The 27535-nt window shown below is 39.8% G+C and overlaps 1 protein-coding gene across 2 annotated transcripts; it reads left to right on the plus strand.

The window, feature by feature from the left end:
• Window positions 1–6900: 6900 nt before the first annotated feature.
• Window positions 6901–27268, plus strand: kcnj3a (potassium inwardly rectifying channel subfamily J member 3a). Of its 2 annotated transcripts, none has more exons than XM_077728191.1 (4): window positions 6901–7311; window positions 7465–8146; window positions 9052–9268; window positions 23997–27268. In XM_077728191.1, the coding sequence occupies exons 2-4, from the start codon at window positions 7466–7468 to the stop codon at window positions 24584–24586; spliced, it is 1488 nt and encodes a 495-aa protein (XP_077584317.1). In that variant the 5' UTR covers window positions 6901–7311; window position 7465; the 3' UTR covers window positions 24587–27268. The 2 variants fall into 2 exon arrangements, with proteins under 2 accessions (XP_077584317.1, XP_077584318.1); XM_077728192.1 differs by having other exon boundaries at window positions 6901–7170.
• Window positions 27269–27535: the final 267 nt, after the last annotated feature.

Consider the following 27535-nt stretch of genomic DNA (forward strand, 5'->3'; position numbering starts at 1 on the left):
AACCCAGAAATGGTAATACTTTGCAGAAGTCAAGGTTCCAATGTCGGCTTTCTGGCCCAGTGCCAGTTACTAAAAGAAACTCATCAACAACTGAGAATTTGTTGCTTTGGTATATTTATTTTATTTTATTGTATTTTATTAAAGACTTCCATCCAGATCAATATGGACTAGGCAGAGTGGCAAAGTGGTCAAGGGTTAGGATTGTTAGCAATGATAACCTGGAGACCCAACATCAACAGCGTGGGCACTATTCTTACAGACATCTCTGTCTCATGTGTCAAATAGCCTTAGAGCAAAAGTGTTAACAGTCAGTTTGATGTGATGTGAAAAGATGTCGGAAAATTGCCAAGACTGCTGTCATAAAAATAGAAAAAACAAAAAAAAATACAAATTACATGGTCTCCCTTTCGAACTGTTACCCCCAAGACACACTGTCAGGGAAGATATGTATACATATGGATGGTTTTTGTTTTGTTTTTAATATATAAAACAAAAAAAGATTGAATTGGTGGTCAGCCAATGACTTTTTCAGTCAATAGAATTATTTCAAAATGATTATTTGCACTAGAAGTGACAAGCATTCACGTGTTAGTCATTTTCACACCTGTGCGTGCCACTTCGGTTGGCACACTTACAATTGTTTATACTGGCACCCATTAAAAGTTTACACTGTTTGTACACACAGCAATCATAGAAAAAAATATGGGCCAAAATTGATGGCCTCTGTCAAATCTGGAAACTGATTTGAATCCAGTTTTTCTTACTTTAGTTAATAGTAAGCATTTTTAAATGTTTTTTTTTTACCCTAATTACTCCCCATAACACAAATTGCCTCTCTACTTTACAAGGTAAACCCTTTCAAAGAGGCTCTACTGCGGCACTATTAATAGATGCTGCAGAGCTGACAACACATCAGTGCCTCACCTCGATCCCTACAGCCGATCTGTTGGGACTCGCTGCGGTTTTAAACAGCCTCACACCTGTAGGACGCAAAACCCTGTCTGGTTAACTAGGCCTTAGAGGATAAGATACTGCGGTTCTGCGGCTGGGCCAGGGGGGTCCATTAGGAGTGCCATGCTTTGAAATCACAGCCCTAATGGAGGCCTTATCTCGGACTTTGTTTGGCTCACTGGGGCTCTCGCCAAGGTCGAGTGTGATTACAGTGTCTCACCATGGTGACTGAGCCCTTCTCCGTTCTATAAAGTGTGAGCACATATTTGAAAAGGAATAATTTAAGTATGGCGGCCCTGGTGGAAGAGTGGTTAACGCGTCGGCCTCACAGTTCTGGGGCCTAGGGTTCGATCTCAGATTGGTCCTCTATGGGTGGAGTTTGCATGTTGTCCTCGGGCTTGTGTGGGTTTTCTCTGGATACTCTGGTTTCTTTACACATCCCAAAAAAATGGAGGGAGTTTTTGACATCTAAACCCCTTAAATATGTTTTTTACAATTGGTATATGACAATATGTCTGTTCAATTTTGGGGAATTTTCAGGAATTACTACTGCATCACTATAAGAAGGTCAAACATTGCATCAAGTTTATTGGGAAATAGGCATGCCTGTCAAGTCACTGGAGCAAGCTATTTTCTCATTAGAACATTGCAGCGACCCCTTTAAATACTTTTCGTGCCTCGACTCCAAACAACATGCTGTACATTTTGTGTCCAATCTCCCCAATTGTCCTTGATGCGCTTGATTTTATGCCGTTCAGCCTGTTTCTCCAGGCTTCAATTGAAGGGGCTCCATCAACTGAGTGAATCCAATCATGGGTTAAGGCAGTTCGGGAGGGTGAGAGGAATAACTGCTCTGTGTCTTTGTTCTTCTTGCTCTGCGGCAGCAGCAGAGATTTTTCAATCAAGCCTTGAGTTGGAAATCCAGGGGAAATGCAATGAAAAAATAACTTGCCAATCACACCAAAATCAATTTCCTACTGTGGGATGAGAGAAAATAATTTTCAATTACTTTAATACATTTTTTTATTGAAATACAGAGTTAAACTTTGTGTAAATAAAAAACCTACCAAATGTTATAGTTTTTCTTTTGGCACAAATAGGTGAAAAGGATCATGTAAGCCTGAAACAACCAATCGTGACCTAGGAAAGCGGCACATGACTCTACTCTGATTTCCTATTAAAGTAGCAATTAACTGAGCAAGGAAGTGGTGCTAGTAATCAGACCAGGATCGATGAGCTTCATAAAGTGAAGCGGACAATGGCAAAATTACTTTTCCAAAAGTAGGATCTTAGCTTAGACCTCACCAACCAAGTCTTCTAATAAATCCCCCTTTTCAGGCAATGTCCAGCTTGCTACAATCATTCATTTTCTGAACCACTTATCCTCACGAGAGTGGCTCATATGTTGGAGAAAAAGCAGAGTACATGGAGAAAGGCTGTGCAAGCCTGTGATGAACATGCCAATCACACACAGTGAGGACCGATTCGGGAGGGAATCTTTGACCTTGGAATTGTGAGTCCAACGTATTAACCAGTTGACCACCGGCTCATCAACTCGCAACATATTTTTCATCAATCAGACTTGGATATTTCAATGTGGAGTAGTAGTCCCAAATAGATCAGCTGACAGCCAGAGAGGCAAATCAAATTTATGAGGTTATCACTGTCAATTCACAGCCTGCAGTGACTCCAATACAAGCTGGCGAGGACAGATAAAGCACACTTTAGAGATTTTGGCCTCAACTTTATTTGTACATCAGAGAAGTATTTTTTGTTGTTGTGCTGTTTTATCCATCCACACCTAATCCCAATTCATAAGGCTGCCTGAGCTTCTAGTAGTATATACAGAAGATGTCTTAAATATTGTGAATTTTTAATAATATTCAAAGTGTTGAAAACATCTTTTTGGGGGGGCAGGTAGCCTCCCTGTTTAAAAATAGTGTATCATGTGAATTTATGATTAATTTTACTTAAAATCATGTAATGTCTTTGTACGAAGGGAGCATTAAAAGCTTTTTCTTTGTGAATACTGAAGTCCACATATTACAGCACATTTAGGCCCATGTAGGTTTTTCAGTTTGTGGACATACGCTCGTGCGTTATTCCCCATTTATTTGACAAGCATCTTCAATGTGCTAATCCCCATTTACGCGACAAAAGCAGTGATTAGTTTGAAAGGCCGAGCTGCTGTCAGTGTTAATTGTCTGTTAATCAATTAATGGCCTCCCGGAGCTTCTTCTCAAAACCTTCCAAGATTCTCGGTTATTTTTTTACATCTAATGAAACCTGGCTTTTGTTGTGAAAGGAGAAATGTCACACGACAACCATATTTTTCTGTATATTTGGATGACCCATCATCACAGTGATCGGGACAATAATACGTCATCCTCTAATGATGCAAGCTATTGTACTGAAATCACTGAAATGGTACAAATTAGGCTTGTTATTCCACAAATTTGAAAGAAAAAATGTCTCATTTTAAAGAACAGAACACAAGTTGGAATATGAGAAAATCTCTGTTACTATTGGCCGATCTACTCAGTGAATGACCTCTGATTGGAGTAACATATCAATCCCCAACCTGACCAAGACAGATGTCCAATCTGTCTCGGTCAGGGAGAGCCTGACACCGATCATTTGTTGCCAATAGATTGGACTACTATCCCTGTCAATAGCAGCCAGTGAAAGAATCACACAAATTAAAGAATTGGAAAAATAGACAACTTTCTCCTTTGCCCGAACCTCTCGGTTAATCTGCATCGAGCGCAGTTTCGGGGGTCTTGTTTTACATCAGCTATCTCCTGGCGTGTGAAGAGAACAAGGCCCAGCATGAGCCCCCTTCTCGTATTCAGCTGTCACAGACACTGCCTGTGGGGGTTCAGTCAAAGGTGTGTTGAAAAAGCTTCTCCTATAGCAACTGCCAAAAGGAGGATGCTCACTAATCCCAAAAATGAAAACTTGCCAGAAGATTGGAATTATTTCTATCAAGCCTTACAGCAGTGATTACATTCTAAGGAACTTTAGTTCGTGGGCCACATTAATCCCATCTAGATCTCATGTGGGCTGGAACAGTTTATTTTTTGGATATCTTTCATTATCAATAGCAGGCATTTTCTTACATTCTACCACTTGCATGTTTTATAGGGTACTCACAGGCCCGTTTAGGCCCACAGGCCGCACATTTGACACCCCTGCTTTAAGGTTAAAATCTAATCAAGTGATTAAAAATCAGCAATTCAATGAAACTGTCTCTATTTATAAAAAAATGCTGAGATGCTTCTTATTTTAGCCAACTTTGAGACCGCATTTGACCGTCTATTTACACTAATCGCATTTTTAAGACACTTATAATGAGCATATGAGTAAAGAGCTACTGCTAAACATTGGAAGTGCAGGATGCCTAATTAATAGGATTTTTTCCCCCTCTGAAAATATGTGAATTGCTTTTTGCCCCTCAGAATGCTTGGTAGATGACCCACTCCTCCCCTTCGCCACTTATTATAAAAAGTTCTGCACAACTGTAATGTTCAGCCGACAATTAGGATGACCTGCTGTCTGAAGGAGTGTGTCAACATTTCTCCAAGCTGCAATGCAATCATTTATTTGGGTCTCCAAACACCAATTTGCACTGTTTGTGTTTGACTGGACGGGAGATAAGAAAAAAAAGGGGCTGCGTAGTCATACAAGGTTTTGTCGGCTATTGATCGAGAGACAACTGATCCAAAATACGGTTTAAAAATAGCCCTCAAATCAACCTACCGCGGTTGACATTTAACAAAATATACAGAAGAAGTATCCAAAGTACGTTTTGTCATGGTAGCAAAGGGGCTTGCTTGTTGGCTGCATATCTCATTGTGATTGTTCATTGATTTAATAATCAAATGAAAGTGAAATGGCTTCTTCTTTACTAATACATCTCCATGGGAACTGCTTTCTTGTTAACCATCCGAATGGCCGTTATCATTGACTTATTGATTAGGTGATAATGATGTTTTTAGAGAGCATTAAGGCCACAACACAGTGTTTCATAACATTGTAGATTTGTGTCAAGCTGGTTGGTCTCGTGGAACCAGTCACTTTTTTCTTACTTCCTAATGCCTTGACATAAAGATATAAATGTTTACACACATACGTATATTTTTATAAACGATCTTTCTCTTAAAATGAGAATGTTTTTTTTTCCAACCCAGACTCAAATTGAGCTCTTATTTGGGGTCAAATATGTATTTTCTATATAGGTTAATGTTTAATTTGACAGTAATTAAGAAAAATGCCGAACTTAAAATGGCCTATTGTTTGATTTAGCTTTTCAATGAGTGTGAATGAAATATCCATAAAATTGAAATAAATAAATACATATATAAATAAATGCAGTTTTATGTTGCTTGCCAATTATACAAGGAAAAAACTTAGTTAGGCGACCAGCTATCTTAAAAAATGTTCAAGTCATGTCATATTTATTTCAAGGCATCACTCTATATGCATAAGGAATTTTTATAGCAGGCTTTACAGGGGGTTTCTCTTGCGTCAAATTGTCTATTGCCTCATTGTCAATTTACAATTACAGTTTGTGGCTTGGTCTAATTTTGTAATGTGACCCCATCTCTGGCTAGTCCAAGCTTTAGCTGGGATAACTACATTACGGTGTGTTTTTTTCCTGCGACCATTACTTTCAGAACCTCGACTCCCTTCAAGACCTTTTATGTCAGCAGCCTTTCCCTCAAAGCCTTCTGCTGTGTGGGGACCTTGTGTGAAAGCTTAATGGAATAATGCAGCTGCGCAATCCCGTAGGACGGAGAAAGAGGACGGCGGCGGTCATTAGAGTTTAGTACAGGTGACCTACACAGAATCCATGAACACGGTGTTATTTGTAACCAGAGACAGCAGGTCTTGTCCATGCTACAGTACATTTACAAAATGATGACAGCATTGTTAGAATGCCTCATTTTTATTCTAAGAAAAATGCATTGTAAAACAGAATGCAAAGTTATTTCATTTGCTTAATTTTGTTTAAACATTGATCATTAAATGGTGACGTATTGAGGTCGTGCTGAATGTCAACTCATTGCTGAGAGATATAAATACTATGGAAAATGTGTTTGTCCCATTTTGGTTGCCAACATTTTCTTTGTGGAACCCCAAAACCCATTGGAGACTTTGACCTGTTTTCTTCTTTTACTTCTTTTCATCCATTTTGGAATTGGTTATTTGTACCATGTTTTAGATTTTGTTCTCTGTATTTGCCACATATTACATTTGCATGATCTTCACAGGTGTTGATAATCACCTGGAGTCAGATTTTCCAGCCCTAAGGCTATAGAAGCAACCACTTAGCTTAACCCGATTTAAAATTCACTGAGGGGGAACAATCTGAGGGGGAAAAAAAATCATTGATTTCAAAAGATTTCTTTTAATGATCAAAACATTTGCCAAGTCCAAAATTGCTTTTAATTTCTTTTCTGACATGTCTTTTTTTTTGCTCAACAGTTTACCTATTTAATATTCATTTACCTTCTTATTAGGCCGCTGCTAAATATGAAAGTATAAAAAATGCTCTGCACAACAAGCTTGAATTCAGCCTACATTCTTGTTCACCTGCGTCTCCCCACCTGTATAGAATTAGCCCTATATATTTACAATTAATACAAAAAAATAAACCAAAAATACATTTAAAAAAACTTTTTTATTCACCCGGTTCCCATCCTCAGGTAAACAAAATGAAAGTGGAAGGATTTCAACCTGACACTTGCATCCATTGATTTTTCAGGAAAAAAAAAGTTTGCGCTCCTCCCCCAGTTTCTCGAAACCGCTTCAATCGTCAATTACAATAAAGCCCTGCTAGTGTTTTGTGGCATTCTGTTGTTACCACCCAGTTTCCCCTCCCCGTCTCCCTCCCACCCAATCTCCCATCGTGACACCACCACCACGCAGAAGCCAGTGAACGCCTCACTTGCATCGAGTGCGCAGGAGCGTCTCGCCGTGAAGAAGTCAGATGGAAAGAAGCAGCAGACGAGGAGGACGTCACCATGAGAGTCCACTCGACGCTCGCTTAAAAAGGGAGAGCGAGAGAAAGTGGACTCGCTGAAGCATTCGGATGCTCGTCCGGTCCAAAGCAGGACTGCAGAAAGAGAGGGAGCCCAGTCTGGAAAATCCAGCAAGGATGTTGAACGTTTGAGCAACTTGTCCCCTGTGATGAGGACACCGCCAAAAGTGGATAAGGTAGCTCCTCGCGCGTAATTGGTTCTTTTCCGAATGGCTTCCTTCGGCTGGCTGAAAGTCGACGCGCACCGGTGATTATTTTCATGGCTGCGGGGCGCAGCGGGAGTTGCGCGTGGAGAAAGAGGACGCCGTGAGCAGAAGGCAAGCGAGGAAGCACACTTTTTGGGGCTTTTTGAAACGGGAGGTTTGGAGGGGGGGCTTCGGGGAGGAGGTGGGGCGTCCTCTTTGAGACCGAGGAGTTATCGGACTTGTATCCCTCCTGAATTTCTCACCGCCTCTTGCTTTCTTCCGTAGTATGTCTGCACTCCGAAAGAAATTCGGGGACGATTACCAGGTAGTGACCACGTCATCCAGCGGCTCCGGCTTCGGCAACCAGGCGCCGGCGGAGAAGAAGCGCAAGCGGCAGCGCTTCGTGGACAAGAACGGCCGCTGCAACGTTCAGCATGGCAACCTGGGGGGCGAGACCAGCAGGTACCTGTCGGACCTCTTCACCACCCTGGTAGACTTGAAATGGCGCTGGAACCTCTTCATCTTCGTCCTCACCTACACGGTGGCCTGGCTCTTCATGGCGTCCATGTGGTGGTTCATCGCCTACATCCGCGGGGACCTCAACAAGGCCCACAACGACAAGTACACGCCGTGCGTGGCCAACGTCTACAACTTTCCCTCCGCCTTTCTCTTCTTCATCGAGACCGAGGCCACCATCGGCTACGGCTACCGTTACATCACGGACAAGTGTCCCGAGGGTATCATCCTCTTCCTCTTCCAGTCCATCCTGGGCTCCATCGTGGACGCCTTCCTCATCGGCTGCATGTTCATCAAGATGTCTCAGCCCAAGAAGAGGGCCGAGACGCTCATGTTCAGCGAGCACGCCGCCATCTCCATGCGCGACGGCAAACTCACGCTCATGTTTCGGGTGGGCAACCTGCGCAACAGCCACATGGTCTCGGCACAGATCCGATGCAAGCTGCTCAAAGTAAGTCAGTGGAAACGCTGCCAACTTATCCAGTAGAAAGAGGGAAATAAAAAAAATGGACGGAATCTGGACAAAAAGTGATCACCTTATATTGTGATTAGTATTACACAATATCAAATATTGCAAATCTAGGCCAGGTCACTGGAAGAGTTGATTTTTCAAATAGGAATACAGTTATGCATCGGGTAATGATGGAGAATAGGAATGTCCAAGCCAGTGTGTAAAATAATTTAAGATTTTGTATTGGCGATGGAACTGCAAAGAACATCTTTACTCTGTTTTGCTAAATCTGAAGGTCAAACTTAATGCTAAACAAATCATACTTAAACATGGAATTCATGATATTTAAAAATATTTAAATGTTACACTGTGATATTACACTACAAATATTTAAATATTACACTGTGATATTACACTACAAATATTTAAATATTACACTGTGATATTACACTACAAATATTTAAATAATACACTGTGATATTACACTACAAATATTTAAATATTACACTGTGAATCCCCAAACAAGGGAAGACCAGATACTGCATCAATTTCTAATTTTATTTTCAGATACTTCAAATTTGTATTGCACCACTTTTACCAGTGTAATATTCAGTGTTGTCGTTATAAATATCTTCAGTGCAGCTTCAGATACCCACGGTGAATCACAAATACAGTAACGGCAAGGGAAGATAGCTTTGGATAAATATATATATATATACTAGATATGAGTATCTAATTTCAGCTTCAGATATGTGAAATTTGATTCTGACTTTCCTATTCAAGATACAACACCCCCAAAGAAGTCAAGGTAGTATATTAAACTGGGCCCTCGCTTTAGCCGTGAGGGATTTGGACTGCAAATATCAAACAAAACTGACAATGTTTTCTTGCCTACTCCTCCTCAGTCCCGGCAGACCCCCGAAGGCGAGTTCCTCCCCTTGGATCAGTTGGAGCTTGACGTGGGCTTCAGCACGGGGGCGGACCAACTCTTCCTGGTGTCGCCACTCACCATCTGCCACGTGATCGACACCAAAAGCCCCTTCTACGACCTTTCGCAGAGGTCCATGCAAACAGAGCAGTTTGAAATTGTTGTCATTCTGGAAGGCATCGTGGAAACTACAGGTGAGTACGCTCAAACTTCATGGACACATCTTTTTGTTGCTCCTTTCTAAAAAGGTTGAAATTGATTTTTGGCATCAGTTACCATCTGAAAGCAAAAGAGGCCTCTTATTGAGCCCTTGATTGTGCTTTATTGATTTTGGCATCCGTGGCATACATTGCTGGTTATAGTGGGAGTTAGCAGTTATACATCACAGATGATTGATTTCTGGTCAAGTGACGTAATTTACAACCCAAGTATTTCAACACCACCGGGTGATGAAATGGAACTGAATGTCAATATTCACTAGGGAAAAAAATATTGATGTTGCTATAAGTAGCATCGCTCACGGCGAGAAACCGTATACCATTCTTTTTTCTTTTTCTTTCTTATACTTTCGCCTCTCCCACACACTTACATTTCCACTATTTTTAAAGTAACCATGGGGAAGACAACATTATTGAATTTGGCCCACCACCTTTTTATCTATTTTTTGGTTCAGAATACAAAGATGACCTCAGTTTTTCCCCATCACACTAGATTTTTAGTTTTTTTAGGAAAATAAAACCCACTGCATGCACTTATTTAAAAATCCAGTATGATAAAAAAAACCCAAAACAAACCAATATTCTAACTCGGGTGATTTTCTCTACCCCAAATCCTTCCCAAGTGTAATTCTTAGCACCTGTTATCATGTTTGTACTCGCAGGTTCTTAAAATTAGAAGCAAATTGTGCTTAATTCAGCTGGGAAAAACAGCCAACTATCTTCATCTTAATTTAAAATACAAAACATTAGAGTTAGCCAAATAGAAATGAAATTTTAGAACTATCACATCCCTGGTTCTTAAAATAAGAAACAAAATATGCTTGATAACTCGAATAACATTTGGAGTAATGAACTAGACTGAGAGGGATGAGGACCAATAATTACTGTCAGCCTCTTCGGATTGAGATTCATTGGACATTCGCTACACAATAATTATTCATTTTGGCTGAATATTGAGTTTACATGTACTACATTGTATGAGATATATACATACAATACATTCTTCTTACATTCAGCTTTGACAGTTTGGCTATTCTCAGCTTTTTCTTCAGCTCATCCAAAGAGCTTTTTCATGGTGATTTTTTTTTTCTAGAGGGTAATAATTTGCCTTGTGCAGTCCTTTTTGAAATTGGGGGATTTCCATTTTCTGTGATGAGTAGTGCCTCTAGTAAGGTTCTTTTAAATTCACTCTGTGTCTGACACAAAGTGTAAGGGAATTCCTCCAGTGCAAAAAGGGCTGATGACGAGGAGATCAGTAGCAGCAGACGTTTTAAAATGGAAATTAGCCTTTCAATTCCTCATGGAATGTGTTCATAGTAAGTTAATGCACTTTCATTAGCACCCCAGGCAGAGAGCGGACGCATTTATTTGCACCTTCTACGCCTCATTGTAGGAAAAATTTGAGTCTGAAATTTGACTGAGTGTAATGAGAACTGTCACAAGGTCCCTTGAAATCTGGCTGGCTGCCCATGTTTGTCCGTGTCTTGGACAGATTAACGGCCGTCCATATTCTGGTTGAAATGATTGAATCTCAAATAAGGATGCTGAGTGATTTATTGCTGTATTGTGCTTTGTCATCAAGCAAGTCTTTGTCTTTTCCATTCCCCAAAGGGATGCTTTCTCCTTTCTTAATCAGAGAGACAGCTTGCTAGGGATGTGGGCGAAGTAAAGCAATTTTTGTGCTCTCGATTCTCAGCTTTTCACCTATTGGAGGTGGGTGTGGCCAAGTTCGCAAATTGTTGTTGAAGATTCGATGCTTTTCATAAAGTCAGATATTGTGACATTGTCATTCTTATTTTGACAACCTTGAAAAGCTACAAATTGGAATATAATGAAGAAATCTCAATTTCCAATTTCATGTAGATTTGGTAGGGTCACAGCCCATTGTGTATCTTGTGTATATTGTGACTTTTTTCTTTCAATATGGCAAGAAATTCCTAAATAAATAAGTACAAATCAGCCAAATTATTACCAATACCTTAATTTTGCTTTGAAAAAAAATGTAAAGTGACCAAACAGTCCAGCATACAAGCAGACAATCCGAATACTGTATGACCGAAAAAAGAAGAATTTTAAAAAAGCAGTGACTAGCCCCGTGGATAATGATTGACTGGAAGGCTGCCTGATGTTCAGTAAGAATGTTGACTCAAACACTGACTGATGATGGTTGAATTAAATAGAAACGTGCATGTGAATATGCCAATTATATTCAAGCTGGGCATCGATCTATAAATCTGAGGCTAGATTTAGTCACTGTGATGTTGTCGTTAATGTACAAGAAGCTGTTGTCAAACTGTACAAGCAAAATCAATATGAAGTCTTGAGCTCCAACAGGGCTGCCAAAGGTTGCCCAGCGCTACAATTACTCCGACTTCATCTTAACTTTTTCCCTCATGGAAACAACTCCACTTTTCAGTTTATATTTAACACGTAATGGATTGGTTTAATGATGAAAATGATGAGAATTACATATTCGAGGCTTCACAGTGAGCACATCCAAGTGGACGTCTGGGAAATATCAGCTAATATCTCAATGGATGTTCGCTTCTCTTCAGATTTTAACATCCGGCAATTAATTGTGACAAGCAGACTGAGTTTTGAGGAAAAAATATCCTTCTCTTTTCTGTAGCCCATATTCTCATTTGGTATGTGAGCTGGAGTCCATCCCAAGTGACTTCAGGCAAAATTCTCCCTTGACTGGTCTCCATGGCCCAAATAGACAAACAAACCTTCTTTAGAACAACCGGATGACCTAATTAACTTTAAATAGCTTTATTTTTGTTATTACTTCACTCACATGGCACACTCATAACTCCAATTTTGTCACTCAACTCGAAGCAAATACATAGTATTTCTGACAGAAAATCTCACTTGGCAATCTAAACGTTAAATCCATTTTACGTTTGCCTGGACAGGTTCTTCCTTTTGTATTGTACATTTAAAATGATGTGTGCCTAGGTTCGCATTGACAATACTATCTCCGATCAGTCCATTTGCGCCCAAGTACATTGGCGGATATCTGCGTCATATCTGATTTGTACCTTCACAAGATGGACGCCCGAGGCTGTGTGAAGTCACATTTTGGACGCTACGATATCCCGCTTCAGTGAGTTCTGTCTGAAAGGGATAAAGTGAACAAATCTTGGCTCTCCTGTAGTGCTTCTGATGCGCCAATTTGCTGTGCAGGCAGTGGAAAAGCGGCTTAAGCTGTGTGGCATACTTTTTGGAGAATGATGCGAATGTATGGGAGGGCCTGTGACCACCCAGATATGCAGAATTTTAAACTTTATTTAGAGCTTTACATTCAATATCCATGTGAATATTGAAGAGTCTTCTAACTAGTACCTTACAGTGAGGTCTTATGTTATGGACTGGGGTCTAGTTGGCAAGGTTAAAGGTCTTGGTCAGAAACTGGAATTTGATAATTTAATATCTGGCCATATAAATCTCATGATAGCCCAGTGGAAAGTAACTTTTTTTGCATGCTCCATTCACAAGTAATCCTGATTTTTTTTTAAAGTACAGAATTGGGTCTACAGGATTGGCACAGGCCGACATGTGCCACCAGAGTTTGTGTTAGGATTATTTATTTCACTTTTTACTCTCTCTTGGTTACCATCTCGACGTTTCCGGGCGGCAGACAAGTTGAGGTTAGAAAGAAAAAAAAGGGGGGCGACGTAGAAATAATCTGCAGTTAAAAATTGATGTACAGTGAAAGACGAAATCCTCAGATGCTTTCATTTCTGGCCAATGCAACTCTGTTTCCATGGCAACCGCTTCTTGAGTATGCAGAATTGCAGCACTGCACCTAAACTTAGCTTGTTCCATTGCTATAATATGACAATGATAACAGGATTTGTGTAATAAAGCGGGCAAATATGAGGCGGTGGAATTTAATTTCTTTATTAAGATAGGAGGGGCTGACTGAGATGGGAAAAATTCCCCACAGGCACAATAGAGGTCTCAAAACATATAATATATATGGGGTATACGTGTGTGAACTCTGGTATTTGTTAGTGAGGACTACATCACCTGACTTGTTTTTTTCACATATGGATTAAGGCTCAAAGGCAAACTTTTGTCTCGCTTACATTGTGAACTTTTGCACTTCTTCAAAAGCATATTGAGCGCACAACATGTAGGATTGTTCAACTTATTATTTTGCCTCTACCTCTGCATTGTGTAAGAACACCACAAGCTCTTCCTCCTTCCTTTCTTGGGAGCCGCAGCCCAAGGTGTTTTTGATCACAACTTGGTGTGCACTCCAAATGAGACGTGTAGGTTTGCGCCTGGATTCACACCAGGAGTGGCTCTCTTGTATTTTTCTTTGTATTTTGTCTTCAATTTGCTTGGAGATGATGAATATCTATCTACCAGTTGTGTATCGGCTCTAGGCTCCATTGTGATAAACACAGGGGAAGAAAAAACTCCAGGCTTTTTTTTTTCCTCGCCAAAAGTTGGGCTTGATATACTAACACTAACGACGTTGATTGTAACAGCACAGCATGTTGCCTTTGCAGTAATTATCGAGCTACACAATCAATACACTGAGCAGGTTTTTTGTGGGTCCCATTAGTTAGACAAACAATATTCAATGGTACCTATTTTTGCTTTTAAATCAGTTTGTATGGTCTTCATTTTTTCCCCTGCTTTCAAATTTTTGTCTTTTCACTTTCAATTCATCATTTCATGGTTTAATGCAAATGCAATGGGAAATCCATGCCAGTTGAAATCCCTGAAAAGCTGAAATATATCATATTTAAGTCCTGATTCATTGGTGATGAGGGATTTACTTCCACAATTTGTTCGGTTTCGATTCTTGTGCTGACAAAGCACAGCGTTTTACCACTGAGACATTCGTGTACTACTGATGAAACGTTTTTGGAGGCAAATGATGGCCAGTAGATGGGCGAAAAAAAACAACCAAGTCTTCCTCTGCCTTTCACGTTGTATTTTTGTCAGCCCCCTCGTCCTGTACCGAGAAGAAGAAAAATAGCTGCTCACGTAAAACATGAATGTGGGTGGCAAGCCATGGAGACTGGATGGATCAACTGGTCATGGTTATTCATGTGTGAGCAAGCATTTTAAAATAATGTCCGCTATATCCATCCTGCCGCTAATTATACATTGCCAAAGAGCTTTGTGTAGGTGCCATTGCATTGAATCGTTAAGCAGATGCACACTTGAGATTTCGGTGGCTTAATGAATGCAGCCTTTTAAAAGGGCATTTAAAATTCAGCTAAATAAAATACAATCACCTGTTTTGTGTTTAGGTGGAAAATAATGAGACCCGTCATTATTGTCATTCTACCTTTTCTTGATTGTTGTATAAATGATGCTTTAAACATGCAATTAAGAGTAATTGTTGCAAGTGTATTTTTTTGTCTTGAATAGAAATTAGACAGTGTAATTAATTGGAAACACTTGTTGCGGTTGATTAGTAGAGCAGCCACTATCCTGGCTTTTATTATCAGCACATGAAATTCAAATTAAAAATGTTAAGTTTTTTTCCTTTTGTACGGCAGGCCTGATAATTTCAATTAAGACTCTAAGACGACCTATCTTCAGATTTTTTTTTCTTTCTCATTACAAATGGACCAGCTCCCCCCGTAATTTATGGTGAGAGCACGTCATCTCGGTGTCGAGCTCCTTGTCCCGAAAGCTCGTAGTGACTGGAGAGGAGAAGCAATAACCGCCGTTGAGTAGTTTGCCATCCAAATCGGACGCGCTCGGGGTGACGACTCGGGAGAATCGTGGGCGCCACTGCTGAATTTAAACTGGCTTAGGTGATTGTTAAACTACATTTCATGCTCTTGGCTTTTTGACTGCATAGCCTTCAGAGTGGATCCGCTACATTTGGACACTGTGTATTTTCTCACCACCATTTTGTTACTGTTTTCCTCCCATAGGTAATGATGCTATATTATGCAATAAAGCACTTTTTCACAGTGCACTCACATGGGCACCTCCTTGGAATCTTTTTTAAGGAAACTTTGGCTTTTAGTTGAAGGAGGACCCTTATGTGATGGTAAAATTCAATGTTTCTCTTTTATAAGTACTTTTTTAAAATAGCATTTGTGACTTACTGGTTACATTATTTATTGCATTACGTTGAATGGTCTGAAAGTAGGGGTTTCGGCAAAAAATCAGCTCGGAATTTAGAAATCAGAACATCCCTACTTAACCTGCCAAACCATGCTTGAATCTCCGTCTTGGGTCCATCTGGAGAGCTTTAGATGGAGGGTCACCGGCATTTACGCTTAAATATCATCGCTCCATCATTAATTCCTCTCTGGTGCCAACATATTGAGATGTAGCATTAAGACTGTGAAAACTAAGCATCCAGATGATAACATGTTGTTTACCACCTGTTTCTCTTCATTCACCTGCAGATGTCGTCTGCAGACAAAATCCCTTTTGTGACCAAACGCTAATTATTTTATGTTCACAATGATATGCTCTTCATGTGATGTTTTGCCTCCATATTGAATTATATGTCTATCGCCATATCAGTGGTAGTATGTGATTACTAATACAATTTATAGGTGCATACACAAATAGTTGTTTTATTTCAAGGGTATGACCTTCAAATTGGTAGGTTATATCCAATTAATATATTGCATTGGTGAGATTCTTTCCCACATTTTCATATGGCTTTATTGTGGTTCTCGATTGTGACACCCGAGAGCACAAAATCTGAATTGTGTTAATTAAATCTTGCTGTGCAAATCCTGGGTGCGTCAATTGGGAACCCAGAAGCAAACCAGCTGCCTTTATCTTTAAAATTCAGATATTTGTAAACAGTTTATGTGGAAAATGTGGGACACTTCACAGTGGGTTCCACATTTTAATTCTCTAGTTTAAGGAAAACCACTTGATTTATCTAAAAAATAGATGCGTTTTTGTGCTTTGAAGAAATGTGAAATTCTTGCAAAAGCTTTGAACATCCTCATTACACTTCAATGCACATGTATCATGGCAAAGTCCATATAATGGGCACTGGGCTACCTGGATTCATTATCCCTTTTGTACCAACTGCACCATTTTTACGAGCGTGCATCACCTTTAATTGCGACTTTAGGGATTTGTCCTGCCCCCGCCGGATGGCAATAAATGACCGATAGATGAGCCGAGCGGGCGAAAACCACGTACGAACCTGCCTGATGAACCCATTGGAGATCCATTTGCTGAGCGCGTCCTCTCTCTAAGCCAAGAGATTTGTTGGTCGCTCAGTATTAGGGATACCGAGACTTTGCCGTTCAGAAGACGGGCACTCGGGGCAAAGTGCTACGTGTTGTGTTGTTAAGGTGATAATATTGGCAGCTTAGCTTGTTGGAGAGCTTGTGATGCTCGAGTAGTGATGGCCAGAGGCAGCATTGATTGGCGGAGCTGCCACCGTCCCTGAAGTGCAAGTGAATCAATGGTTGGGCTGAAACGCAAAGCTACGAGAATGTGTTGTCTTCCAGCAAGACGCTCCTCTGGGAATTTCCCTTTCTATTCTTGTCACTCCGACTCATGGCGCCTGGACTTGTTTATTCCTTTTCTTTTGACTTCTCCCAAGGTATACAAGTCAAACTTCTCTTTGTGCTCATTTGTGTTATTGCAATTCGACTCTGGACAATATATCAAAAGGCTGCTCAAATTGGTTTCTTTATTAATTGAATAGTAGAATGTAATTCTACTATATATACCACGCACATCAACACATTTGTTCCCTTCAGAATCTTCCCGTAATTGCCGCAACAAGTGAAAACATTCTGGTAGGTTAAATGGTGGTATAAATTGTTAACCATAAACAAAAAGCATATTGTTGGATTCATCATCCAAAATGTCATTTTTTCATTAGCCATTGCAGATCCATGTTAAGTTCCTGGGCGAAAGCGGGTATACACTTAGACAAAATGGCTCAGTAAAGTTTATAATTAGTCATTGGTATGAATATGAATGCTTATCCCTGGTGTAACTAGATTCTTAGCTCTTGTCAGCTGGGATAGAATCCAGCTGACCACCAGCCAAATGAGAACAATCCAAATAGAAAACGAAAAGGACAAAGATAAGATATGGCAGGCTCCAAGACTGGTGGTCTGCATCGCAGTTTTCATGACTTCCACTTGTGCCTCCTATTTGGCCACTACGTATAGCCTGCAGCCATATGCTCCTCGTCCTTGAAAGACTCCCCACCTTGTGTGGAGAAGGCTGGTGGCCCCAACCGGCAACTCCGACAGCGTCTCCACTCGAGCATCCTCAGCATCTCCCCTCCCCCATACACAAGTGCACCCCCTCCTCAAAATCCTCCCACCTTCTTCTGGCTCAGCTCAGCCGCCGACGTGCAGGAGCAATAAAAGCTTGGAGCTGCCAACCACTGTAAGCCACTTTTGCAAAAGCATCGCACACTTGGACGCAATTTTAACGGCACAGGGGACTTGCTTCCATTTTGGAAAATTCATACCGAGAAATCAGCAATGGAATGTTTTTAGATATGCAGCGTTTTTTTTTTTTTTTTTTACAGAATGGTCTCCATAGAAACAGCTGCTGTAGTGTGCTCGAAAAAGTTTTTATTGGATTTGGCTTTTAAATATGATGCAATCATCTAACCATTAAAAGAAAATTGTCTCGGCGTTGGCTCAGCATTCTTCGGCACTTTTGCAGTTTAACTTATTCAGCATCTGCTATTATGAATCAATAGGTGTTCATTGTTTTTGTGGAAGATTTTAAAAATAGGTTCTAAAAAGCAGTGAGGCTTACTGCCATATACTGTATAAGGGGTTGTGTTAAGTTGTACTATATTTAAAACTAAGGGACCGTGATAAAAGAGCAAAATTTTGCCTAAGCAACCCTAATCAAAGCAACACCTTACTTAAGACCTCTTTGACCCTTGACCCTCTTGCATCTCATTATACTATCAACCTAAGTTAAACTGGTTCATCCATCAAGTCAGTACTAAATTATTTTCTTAACATCTATGTCCTTTAACCTTGTCAAACTTTGATTCCATCAATAGCCTCTTGAGACAAGTGACTCTTATGTGGTTTGTTAGGTCAATACAGTCTGCAATTTAATCATCACCGGTTCAAATAAAGGTTCAGGTACTTTAGATGCAACCCACAGATTGACTGCCAAAATTGTTCTCATGAGAGAATGGTTAGCCAACAGCTCACATACAGTTTTTAACACCACAAACAGAGGTTAAAATGTGCTTGGAATTCCATGTCTTTATTTTCATTTTCTCTATTTCCCTTTACACAAAACACATAATCCTTTTCCTTTCCTAAAAGCTTGTCAGGAGACTCTGCTGCCAGCAGTGCATGCGTGTGCCTCTATGTGTGTTTTGTTTGTGAGTGACTGCGTGTAAGAGAGAGCTAGATAGGAAGAGACAAGAGGAGTGCGATGAAGAAGTACTTTGTGAGCCCTTCTCTAAATAGAATAAAGAACTCTTAGACGCTCGACTCCTTTTAAAAAGCCGTTTTCCACCAACAAACCCAATTTCAATGTCGTTTCTGATGGATGATTGTCACATTTCCCAGATTGACACAATGTTTTTTTTGTGTGTGCTGTGGATAGGTATCCAAAAGTATAACAGAAGCTAAAATGAATTTCATCCTCCACTTTTTAAAATCAGGATAAGCATCTTTAGTCTGTGAAAAGCACTCAGGTTTTATTTTATTTATTTTTCAAACAACTATCAAGGCTGGCTGAGTTCAGTGCTTTTCTATTGCTGCCCCCCCACACCTCCCAAAGAAGCCATTTTATCTTTGCTGTCACTGTGCTGACTCTGCTGCTGCCTCACTCTATTAGGTCACAAAAAGCTGCGTACCATTAAGAGAGTATAAATGTGCATTTGCAAACTTAACTAGAGGTGGCCTTGAGGGCATGGGGTCTTATACGTTGATTAATGATATGGATTCAAATATATGCATGTAAGGTTCATTGGAGCCTTAAATTTTCCTCAAGGGTAAATATGATTGTAAACTGACCCTTATGACAATGAGAAGAATAATCATTATGTCCAAAATTGCTGATGTTGTGAATCATTTAGTGAATCTTTTTTCTGTAGCTTTTTGCATGGTATCATATGATAATTCACATTTTTTAACTTGATGGTAAAATGAGGGAAAACCGCAAAAATTGAAGCTGCGACATTCGAGGGATTACTGTAATGATGTAGTGCTGAAAGTCGTCATTTTTTTAAATTACTCTGCAGAGGATTATTTTAATACTGTACATGGTTCATCCAAATGAGAGCGTAAAATCCGGCTGAACTTCAACTTTGACAAGCCTCTGGATGCTTTTTCTCCCCCCACTCCTCGCCCTCCAGCTACATTATTACCCTAAAATGCAAAGTGAGCTGAAAGCCAGGAAAACCAGCAATGGCAATTCGCAACCCTTCAAATTAGCGGAAACTCTAACAACCTCATTACTGAAGAGATATTGTACAAAGCCAGCTTTGAAAATGACATTGACTGTAAAGTAATATTTGGAATGACCTGGTTGCAGCCATTGGATTGACAAGAGAAGAAAAAAAAATACAGGCACTTTAAAACAAAAGGAAGAATTGCTCTGTTTTTACACCAGCTTGATACAAAGCATCATTTTGTGGTATGTGGCCACCTGCTGAAGAAAATACCACTGAGCATAATAATCGAGTGAAGACACTACACACTGACCACTGGTGTTAGAAATAGATCTTTTTTGCACAGCAGGTCTATTTTTTTCATCACTATATGGCTGCCAGGCCCGCCACACAAAGACAATGACAAACGACACAGTTCTGTGTGCAAGCAGTGCAATCAGTTGCTCGAGTGAAGCTATTTAAAAGTGGGAATGCGAGGCAACAAAATCCAAGCTGTGTGTTGGATCACATAAATAGTTTTATTCAAACAATAGTAGTGTTATTTAAAACATTTACTTTTAATTAGATTTGGGATAAAAGAAAGTAATGCGAATCAAAGGATGAGATACGGCTGCCTTTTAATGAAAAATGTTTTGGATGGGATTTTTGCTCTGTCAGAAATGATGTGATTTGTGATTTCAAATGCTTTTGGAAATGCACTACGAAATAACCTTAGCTGATGACATGCAACAATATTCCCTAGAAGAGTACTTCTGAACAGAGAGGATCGATCACAATGGAGTCTGCTATAGCACATCTGTAATTCAATTGTGGTCATTTTTGCGTTCATGTTGCAGAAATATATCTAGATGGCTGCCGCATAAAAAAGGGATTTTCTTCTCTTTCCATAACACGCAGGGTCAGTGCATGGTGCTATTTTATCATGACACCTAGTTTTGTATTGCTGTCAATGTTATTCAATGATTTTACTAACCCCTGCCACATGTAAAGATTCTCCTCTATGCTGGCATTAAGATATATGTTCAATTAGAATATTGGTGCATAAACACTAGGAACTTACCTATCGTAAAAGAAGTGCTGGAGTGTCTCTCATTAGTGTTCTTGTTTGTGATGGGCCGCTCTGTTGCCGATTGAAATGTAACAGTATTGTCTTATACATCGTCAAACAGATTTCCATTTACTGAGAGGAGAAGTGTAATGGAGCCACACTTACATAATTTGATCCTGTGAACGGGCTTTGTGAGCAATGGTTCCGTCAGAATCCAATGATGTTTTCTACCCTGCAGGTTCCCTTCAACACCTTTCCTCCAACCATTGTCATATCCTGCTGTTTATGAGCGCTGCTATGAAGGTGGTTGTGTGCGGATTTTCTTTTATTGCCTGAAATATGAGCAGGGTAATTATGACTCTTATAATCTGCTCTGTTAAATGTCAGAAAATAGTACAATCCAACATTAAAAGTGGAACATTGTCATCACAGAAACTCTCTTCTAGATGCTTTTATCACCCAGCAGCTTGTCAATCTTTCAAATATTATCATTTGTTGTCATTTTGGGGAAAAACAAGCATATTCACATTTTGAAAAGATGGTGCAAGGTAACTTTAGAAGGTTAGTTGTCCATTTCTACCACTAATATGCCCAAAATTTTTACTTGACAGTACCAAAACGTCCCGAAATGAGCTAAAATCTTTTTTTAAAAATCCTTTCTATGGATTGTCTAGGTAATTGCTTCTCTGGGTGCCCTGACAAGTCTCCTGTGGTGAGTGAAAATTAGTACAACCAGTCTTTGATCAAAGTGTTCAAGGATGTCTAAATCTGAAAAAAATGGAACATTTTATGCACTGACTGTGCAAATCATCTTTTGTCCTATTAAGTGTGGCCTTGTAGATTTATCACATACACCTGAATTGACAATCTAAATTGCATTTTTTTAATAAAAAGAAGAAAAAATTAACAGCCTTTTGGACTGAAACGCAATTTCCAAAAGAGAACCCTGACTTTAGTTCCAGCGTGTCACTGGTACCTTTCAACAAGCAACGAGAAGCTTTCTAACTTTGCAATACACAGATTCCGATAGTTGGTTTCCATAGAAACACAGTCTCAGGCCAACGTGGCTTCTCGGAGTTACATAAGGTGTTGTCCGTAATAAGAAATACACACAGATGTAGATTTAGTCTTTTATTTGAATATCTATATTTAGGACTGAGAGACAAAAGAGTTATTTAGGGCTGACATTTTCCCTACTGTGACACGATGATGAGATCGCTGTCTGACATATTGGTGTACATTCGGGGAAAATCTCTCGCAAATCGAACTGTGCTGAATGCCTCATTGCCATCGCTGTATATTCCAGTTTGGACGTGTTTCAGAACAGCTGCTCCATAGCAACACAATCAAAATACACGTGATGCAAGCACCTTTTAATTATGCCACAACACAGGTGTCAATCCTTGAACTACCCAGTCCAATTGAGGGAATATTAATAAGGCTTATGCTATTGTACCCTCCACCATAATTAGTCAACCCACATTACATTTTTTTTGTTCCTTGAGTGCATGTAGACTATTGACAGGGCAAGTTAGATAAGTACTACCCTCACTAATAGATTAATGTTCAGGTTTGCTGCTAATATTTTGCAGTTAAGTATTGGTTAGTGTAAATTGAAATGTTTTTCATTGTTCATATTGTCACAGAAATATTTTCCACCATTAATAATACATGTTAAAAAATTAGTTTCTGCGTAAAACTATAGTAGGTTGACATTCCCATTCATTTCAGTAGGGAAATATGTGTTTCTAAGTCTTTGTGTTTATTATAATAGTTCATTTGTAACACCTCTTGGCTTCTTCTCTGCTGTATTTCCCCCCCTTTTCACAGAAACTCCAAGTTTGAGTGCAACAGAACATTATTAATTGATGTTGAATACTAGTTCATCTTTGTGTATTACTGTATCGACCTCGTGCCTAGGGCACATATTGTTTTTGTGTGTTTGGACTACGAAGCTTGTTATTTTGATTTCATGGTTGTGCTCGGGGGTTGGCTGTAACGCAGCAGCGCGGCTTCGATTGTAATATTCGATAAAGGTGACTCACGGTGTTTCTTGCGTTCTCAGAGGCTCACGGTGGATCCCGCTTTGTAATCACGCTTAACTCCCATCCGCGCCTTTACTGTATTTCTTATTGGATTCTTCTTTTCCTCCCCATTAGATTCATTGCAGCTCACTTCCATATGCCTAAAGGCCCCGGGACTCGGAGGCAATTGTGCAGAAGTAATAACATGAATACCCCCAGTGCTCTGAATGTTCAGTCTCATGCACATCTGTGCTTGTGTACACAGCCTGAATTCTTTCTTGACCTTGGGAATCATTGCGCAGATGTCTCCACTTTCAATCATGACATCTTCATCTCACTTTGGCCCACAGCTGGCTGCTATCGCGGCTTAAATGCGCTAATTAAAATCTATGAGAATAAGTTGGTGGAGTTACCAATTTCCTAATGGATTTCACCAAGCTTTGACACTAGTGCTCTGTAGCAATTCCTTAATGCTAAGGAGGGCTCTTTAGACTGATAAAAATAGATTTAATCTTTTGGTTTTAAGCTCAAACTCAATTATACATTATTTGAAAGCTCACTCACGATAATAAAATGAATAGTTGGTAAAATGCCTTAGAGCTATGCTGTAGGCAAACTGTAAACTGTCAATAATGATAGTGAGTGATTCCAATAGGTCAGAAAAAACAAATACTAGTAGTTATAGTAAAGAAAAATAGGGACATTGTGAATTCATCCTTTGAAAGAGGTTATGTTTGTCGGCTACATAAATTTCATGTTTTCATGTACAAATTGAATTTACCTTCATAGGAGAAATGCATTAAGAGTTGAATGCAGTGGGAATGTTTCCACTTTTCAGGTTGAATTGTCTTTTATATGACTCACTCTTGCAGTAGCTCATAAACATCCGGTTTTCAAAGTGGCAATTAATTATAAGCTTTTATTTTGGCAGCTCTGCCTATGATGTCATCGTGCATGGAGTTGTTGTTGTTGATAGTTTTGGGGGGTTTTCTTATCTGAGAAAAATGAAAAAGCTGCAACAAAATTAAATAGTGGAAGAGTTCCAAGCCTTGCATAAAGTGCCGTTGCCTGTAATCATCTCTAAACATTTCAAATCAGCCTGAAACTGCTTTTCTTTTTTTTGTGGTCTTGTTAGGTATTCCATGTCTGTTTATGGTTCCGCTTTGGCTTTGAGTAAAAACCTAATCACTATCTAGTCCTTCGCCACCCGCCTCTTGACCGAGAGTGAATTAATTAAGGAAAAATGACATCATCTCATCTTGTGTTTGTGCCGCTCTGCAGGAATGACGTGCCAAGCAAGGACGTCCTACACCGAAGACGAGGTTCTGTGGGGACATCGTTTCTTCCCGGTCATCTCCTTAGAGGAAGGCTTCTTTAAGGTGGACTACTCACAGTTCCACGCCACCTTCGAGGTGCCCACCCCTCCCTACAGCGTGAAGGAGCAGGAGGAGGCCCTTCTCCTGTCCTCGCCGCTCATGGCTCCGTCCCTGTGCAACAGCGGGGAGAAGAACAACTCCCTGGACTGCCTGGAGACCCTGGAGGACAATGACAGCACCACTAAGCTGCCCAGTAAGCTTCAGAAAATGACAGGGCGGGAGGGCCTGCCCAAAAAGCTGCTAAGGATGAGCTCCACCACTTCCGAAATGACGTACAATTTCGGGGAGCTGCCCATGAAGCTGCAACGAATCAGCTCGGTGCCGGGAGTGTCCGATGATAAGCTTGGTGGCAAGGTGTCCAAAATAAGCACAGAGCCAATCAGCAAGTCGGTGGCAGACTTACCCCCCAAACTGCAACGACTGGCCGGGGGAGGCAGGATGGACGGACACCTGCCGCCTAAACTCAGAAAGATGAATTCGGATCGCTTTACATAAACTAATCACCCGTCTTTTAACTTCCCTTCTGTAATCGTCTGAATTTCGCAATTGACAACATTCTTCTAATGTGCAAAGTGCGCAATTACAATTCAGCTCTTGTTTGTTCTTTCCATTTTTAATTGGCGATCTAAATTGTGGCATATCATATATATAAGCTATTTTCTCATATTGGTCATAACTTTCATGTGCAATATTTGTAATTAAATCACATACATAGCTTTTGTTTAAAGCGCTGTGATAATTTTTGAACAATATATAATAAATACATATTGTGTTGACTTAAAATCTTTAACAATTTATTAAGGATGTGAGAATGGATTCATTTTTTTTAATGCTGAAAGGGTGTGTGTGTGCTTCTAAATTCTGAATTTTATTTAGTTTTAATGTCAATTCAAAATTCAACTCAGTCCTGTAGTCTGTTTTCTAATTTTTAATCAGAGCCCAAAATACCTTTTGGAATAATAAAATAGCTTAACTTTTTCTCATTGTCGATAGAAAATGGAAAGAACAAACGACACCCCGTTGTATGACTTGTACACACAGCGACGAGAGCCCTCTGACTCTTTTCAGGAAGATGTACAATCAGGCATGTAAGAAAACAGCGCATGTAAAACAGAATCTCAATAATTCCTGGCATGATATGTTTATTTAAAAAGAACACATTAATGAATCTACAGGAAGTGGAAATTTGCACAAAGCCATACAATTTCGAAGCAACAACATGACACATGATTCTAGTTTGAGGCGATGGGCGGCACATGACATTTGCTTTTGTTGTTTAATGTAAAGTTGTGGCGATGTTTTGTTGATTGCATGCTACTCTTATTGACTATACAAAAGGTAATAGACAAAGATGTTATAGCCTTAAATATATTACCTTCTTTCCATTTTCATATTTGTACACGCTATTTCTTGGATCTTTCATAGCCATGCTTTTTTTTCGCCATTTTTATTAATGACTCTTTTCCTCACCCAAACACAATTTTATTCAACGATGCCTTTTACACTACGTCTCATGTCCGGATAAAATGGGAACAAAAAGCCACGCAATTTCCACCTGCTTATTAAAATCAGATTTCAGTTAAAAGAGTCTGCCCCTCTACTTGATAAGCACAATGCAAACACTCGATAGTTGTCTGATACCAGTTAGCGATATTGCATGAACTGCCGTTTGAGCATTTATTCTCATCATTCATACATTTGCCTTACCAGTAATTCTTTCACAACCTTATGAGAGAGACAGAGATAGTCTTAAATTGTCTCAGTGCTAACCTTTCAATGCCAGTCATTTCCTGATGAAGACATTCTTTAGAGTGCCAAGTTATTTAAAACCTTTTTTTATTGATACATTAAGGCCTCGGTGGCACGGTGGAGCGAGTGTAACCACGTTGGCCTCACACTCTGGGGTCCTGGGTATAAGCCCAGGTTGGTCCACCTGTGTGGAGTTTGTATGTTATCCCCGGGCCTGCATGTGTTTCCTCCGGGTACCTGTATGGTAGGCTGATTGGAGATTCTAAATTGACCATAGTTGTGGGTGTAACTGTCCATGGTTGTCTCTCTCCTTGTGCCCTGTGATTGGCCACCGATTCAGGACCGGAGAGAGCTAGGATTGGCTCCAGCACCTTTGGTGATCCAAATGAGGATAAAGTGGTTCAGAAAATGAGATGCGATGAGAAATTAAGGCCACACAATATGCTTTTATGACTACCTAACCAGACTATCAATAGATAAAGTAGACTCTATACTTCTATAATAATTTCCATTCCACATACTTATGGACAGAATCTATCTTCAACCAGATGCCAGCTAATTGCAGGAAACAAATGTTCACATCTATGGAGTGCTATCAGTGTTTTGGGGAAAACTGAGTATTCCACCAAATCCCCTCTTTTGGATAAAACTTGTTAATGAAAAGTGACTGGACTTAATAAAATGTTGCTTTTGTAATAGCTCAAATATCTGAACAATATCTGATCCACCTATCCTTAAAATTGTAACAGCTCACTTGACATTTGGGTTTGAGTGGATGACTTTTGACGTCACTGGCAACGAAAGAGCAAAGCATAAATGCTTAAACGGCTTTCCATAATCCTGGGCATTTTTTCGTATGTGACAGTCAGTACAATATTGCGCAGCTTGCCAATTTAACAGCAGAGGAATTTCATGGGCACTAAGCAGTTAAAGGAAGGCTGCATTTTTAGTGAAAGCAATAATACTAAACATAGAAAGCAGCCGCCCTATTTTTATTGTTGACCTAATCCACCTCTGCACCTTTTGCTTCTCAATTCTAATTCCAAATCATTGTGTGGTACCCCAATTCTTCAGGAATAAAAATCGACTAGTATTTATTTGGCGTCTTTTAGAACAACACACCACTGTACTTTGCTACAAATAACCTCAAATAGCATTACATCTGACAAGTTGCCGGTTACCGAGGTTACCTCGCTCCCTCTCTCCCTTCTCTCCTTCTCTCTGACCAGTTATATTTATGTGTTAATCACCTCTATTCTCCACTCCTAGCAGGCGGTCACGTGTTCGTGCAATTTAAATGCGTTAACCTTTGCTTATTTTTGCATGCTGTTATTTCACCTTCCACCGCATCCGCCGGCTCTCGTCGAATCATCAATACATGCTTCAGGTGATAATGTATCTACAAATGACAATAAAGTCTTTGAAGTATTTAAGAGTTTTACTGCCGTTGCACTAATTAGTCCTTTTTTCAGATTTAGTGTTTTCTGTGTGATCTTAACTCCATGTTTTTCAACCTTAAATATTTTCTTGTTATGACCTCATTGATTGCCAATGACAAAAAGATGTCCTATTCATTTGACCTGGGAGGGCTGGCTGGCATTATTATTATTATTATTATTATTATTATTATTATTATTATTATTATTATTATTATTATTATTATTTTTTAATCTCAAATGCTATTTTGCATGCACG

This window comes from Stigmatopora nigra, chromosome 11, assembly GCF_051989575.1.
Source record: "Stigmatopora nigra isolate UIUO_SnigA chromosome 11, RoL_Snig_1.1, whole genome shotgun sequence".
Taxonomy (NCBI): domain Eukaryota; kingdom Metazoa; phylum Chordata; class Actinopteri; order Syngnathiformes; family Syngnathidae; genus Stigmatopora; species Stigmatopora nigra.

Bases quoted from the DNA above. Each gene is read 5' to 3' on its own strand.
- kcnj3a (XM_077728191.1), top strand. From the start codon at position 7,466: ATGTCTGCACTCCGAAAGAAATTCGGGGACGATTACCAGGTAGTGACC. The intron at 8,147-9,051 runs GTAAGTCAGTGG...ACTCCTCCTCAG, and splicing joins TCCGATGCAAGCTGCTCAAA to TCCCGGCAGACCCCCGAAGG. The intron at 9,269-23,996 runs GTGAGTACGCTC...GCCGCTCTGCAG, and splicing joins AGGCATCGTGGAAACTACAG to GAATGACGTGCCAAGCAAGG.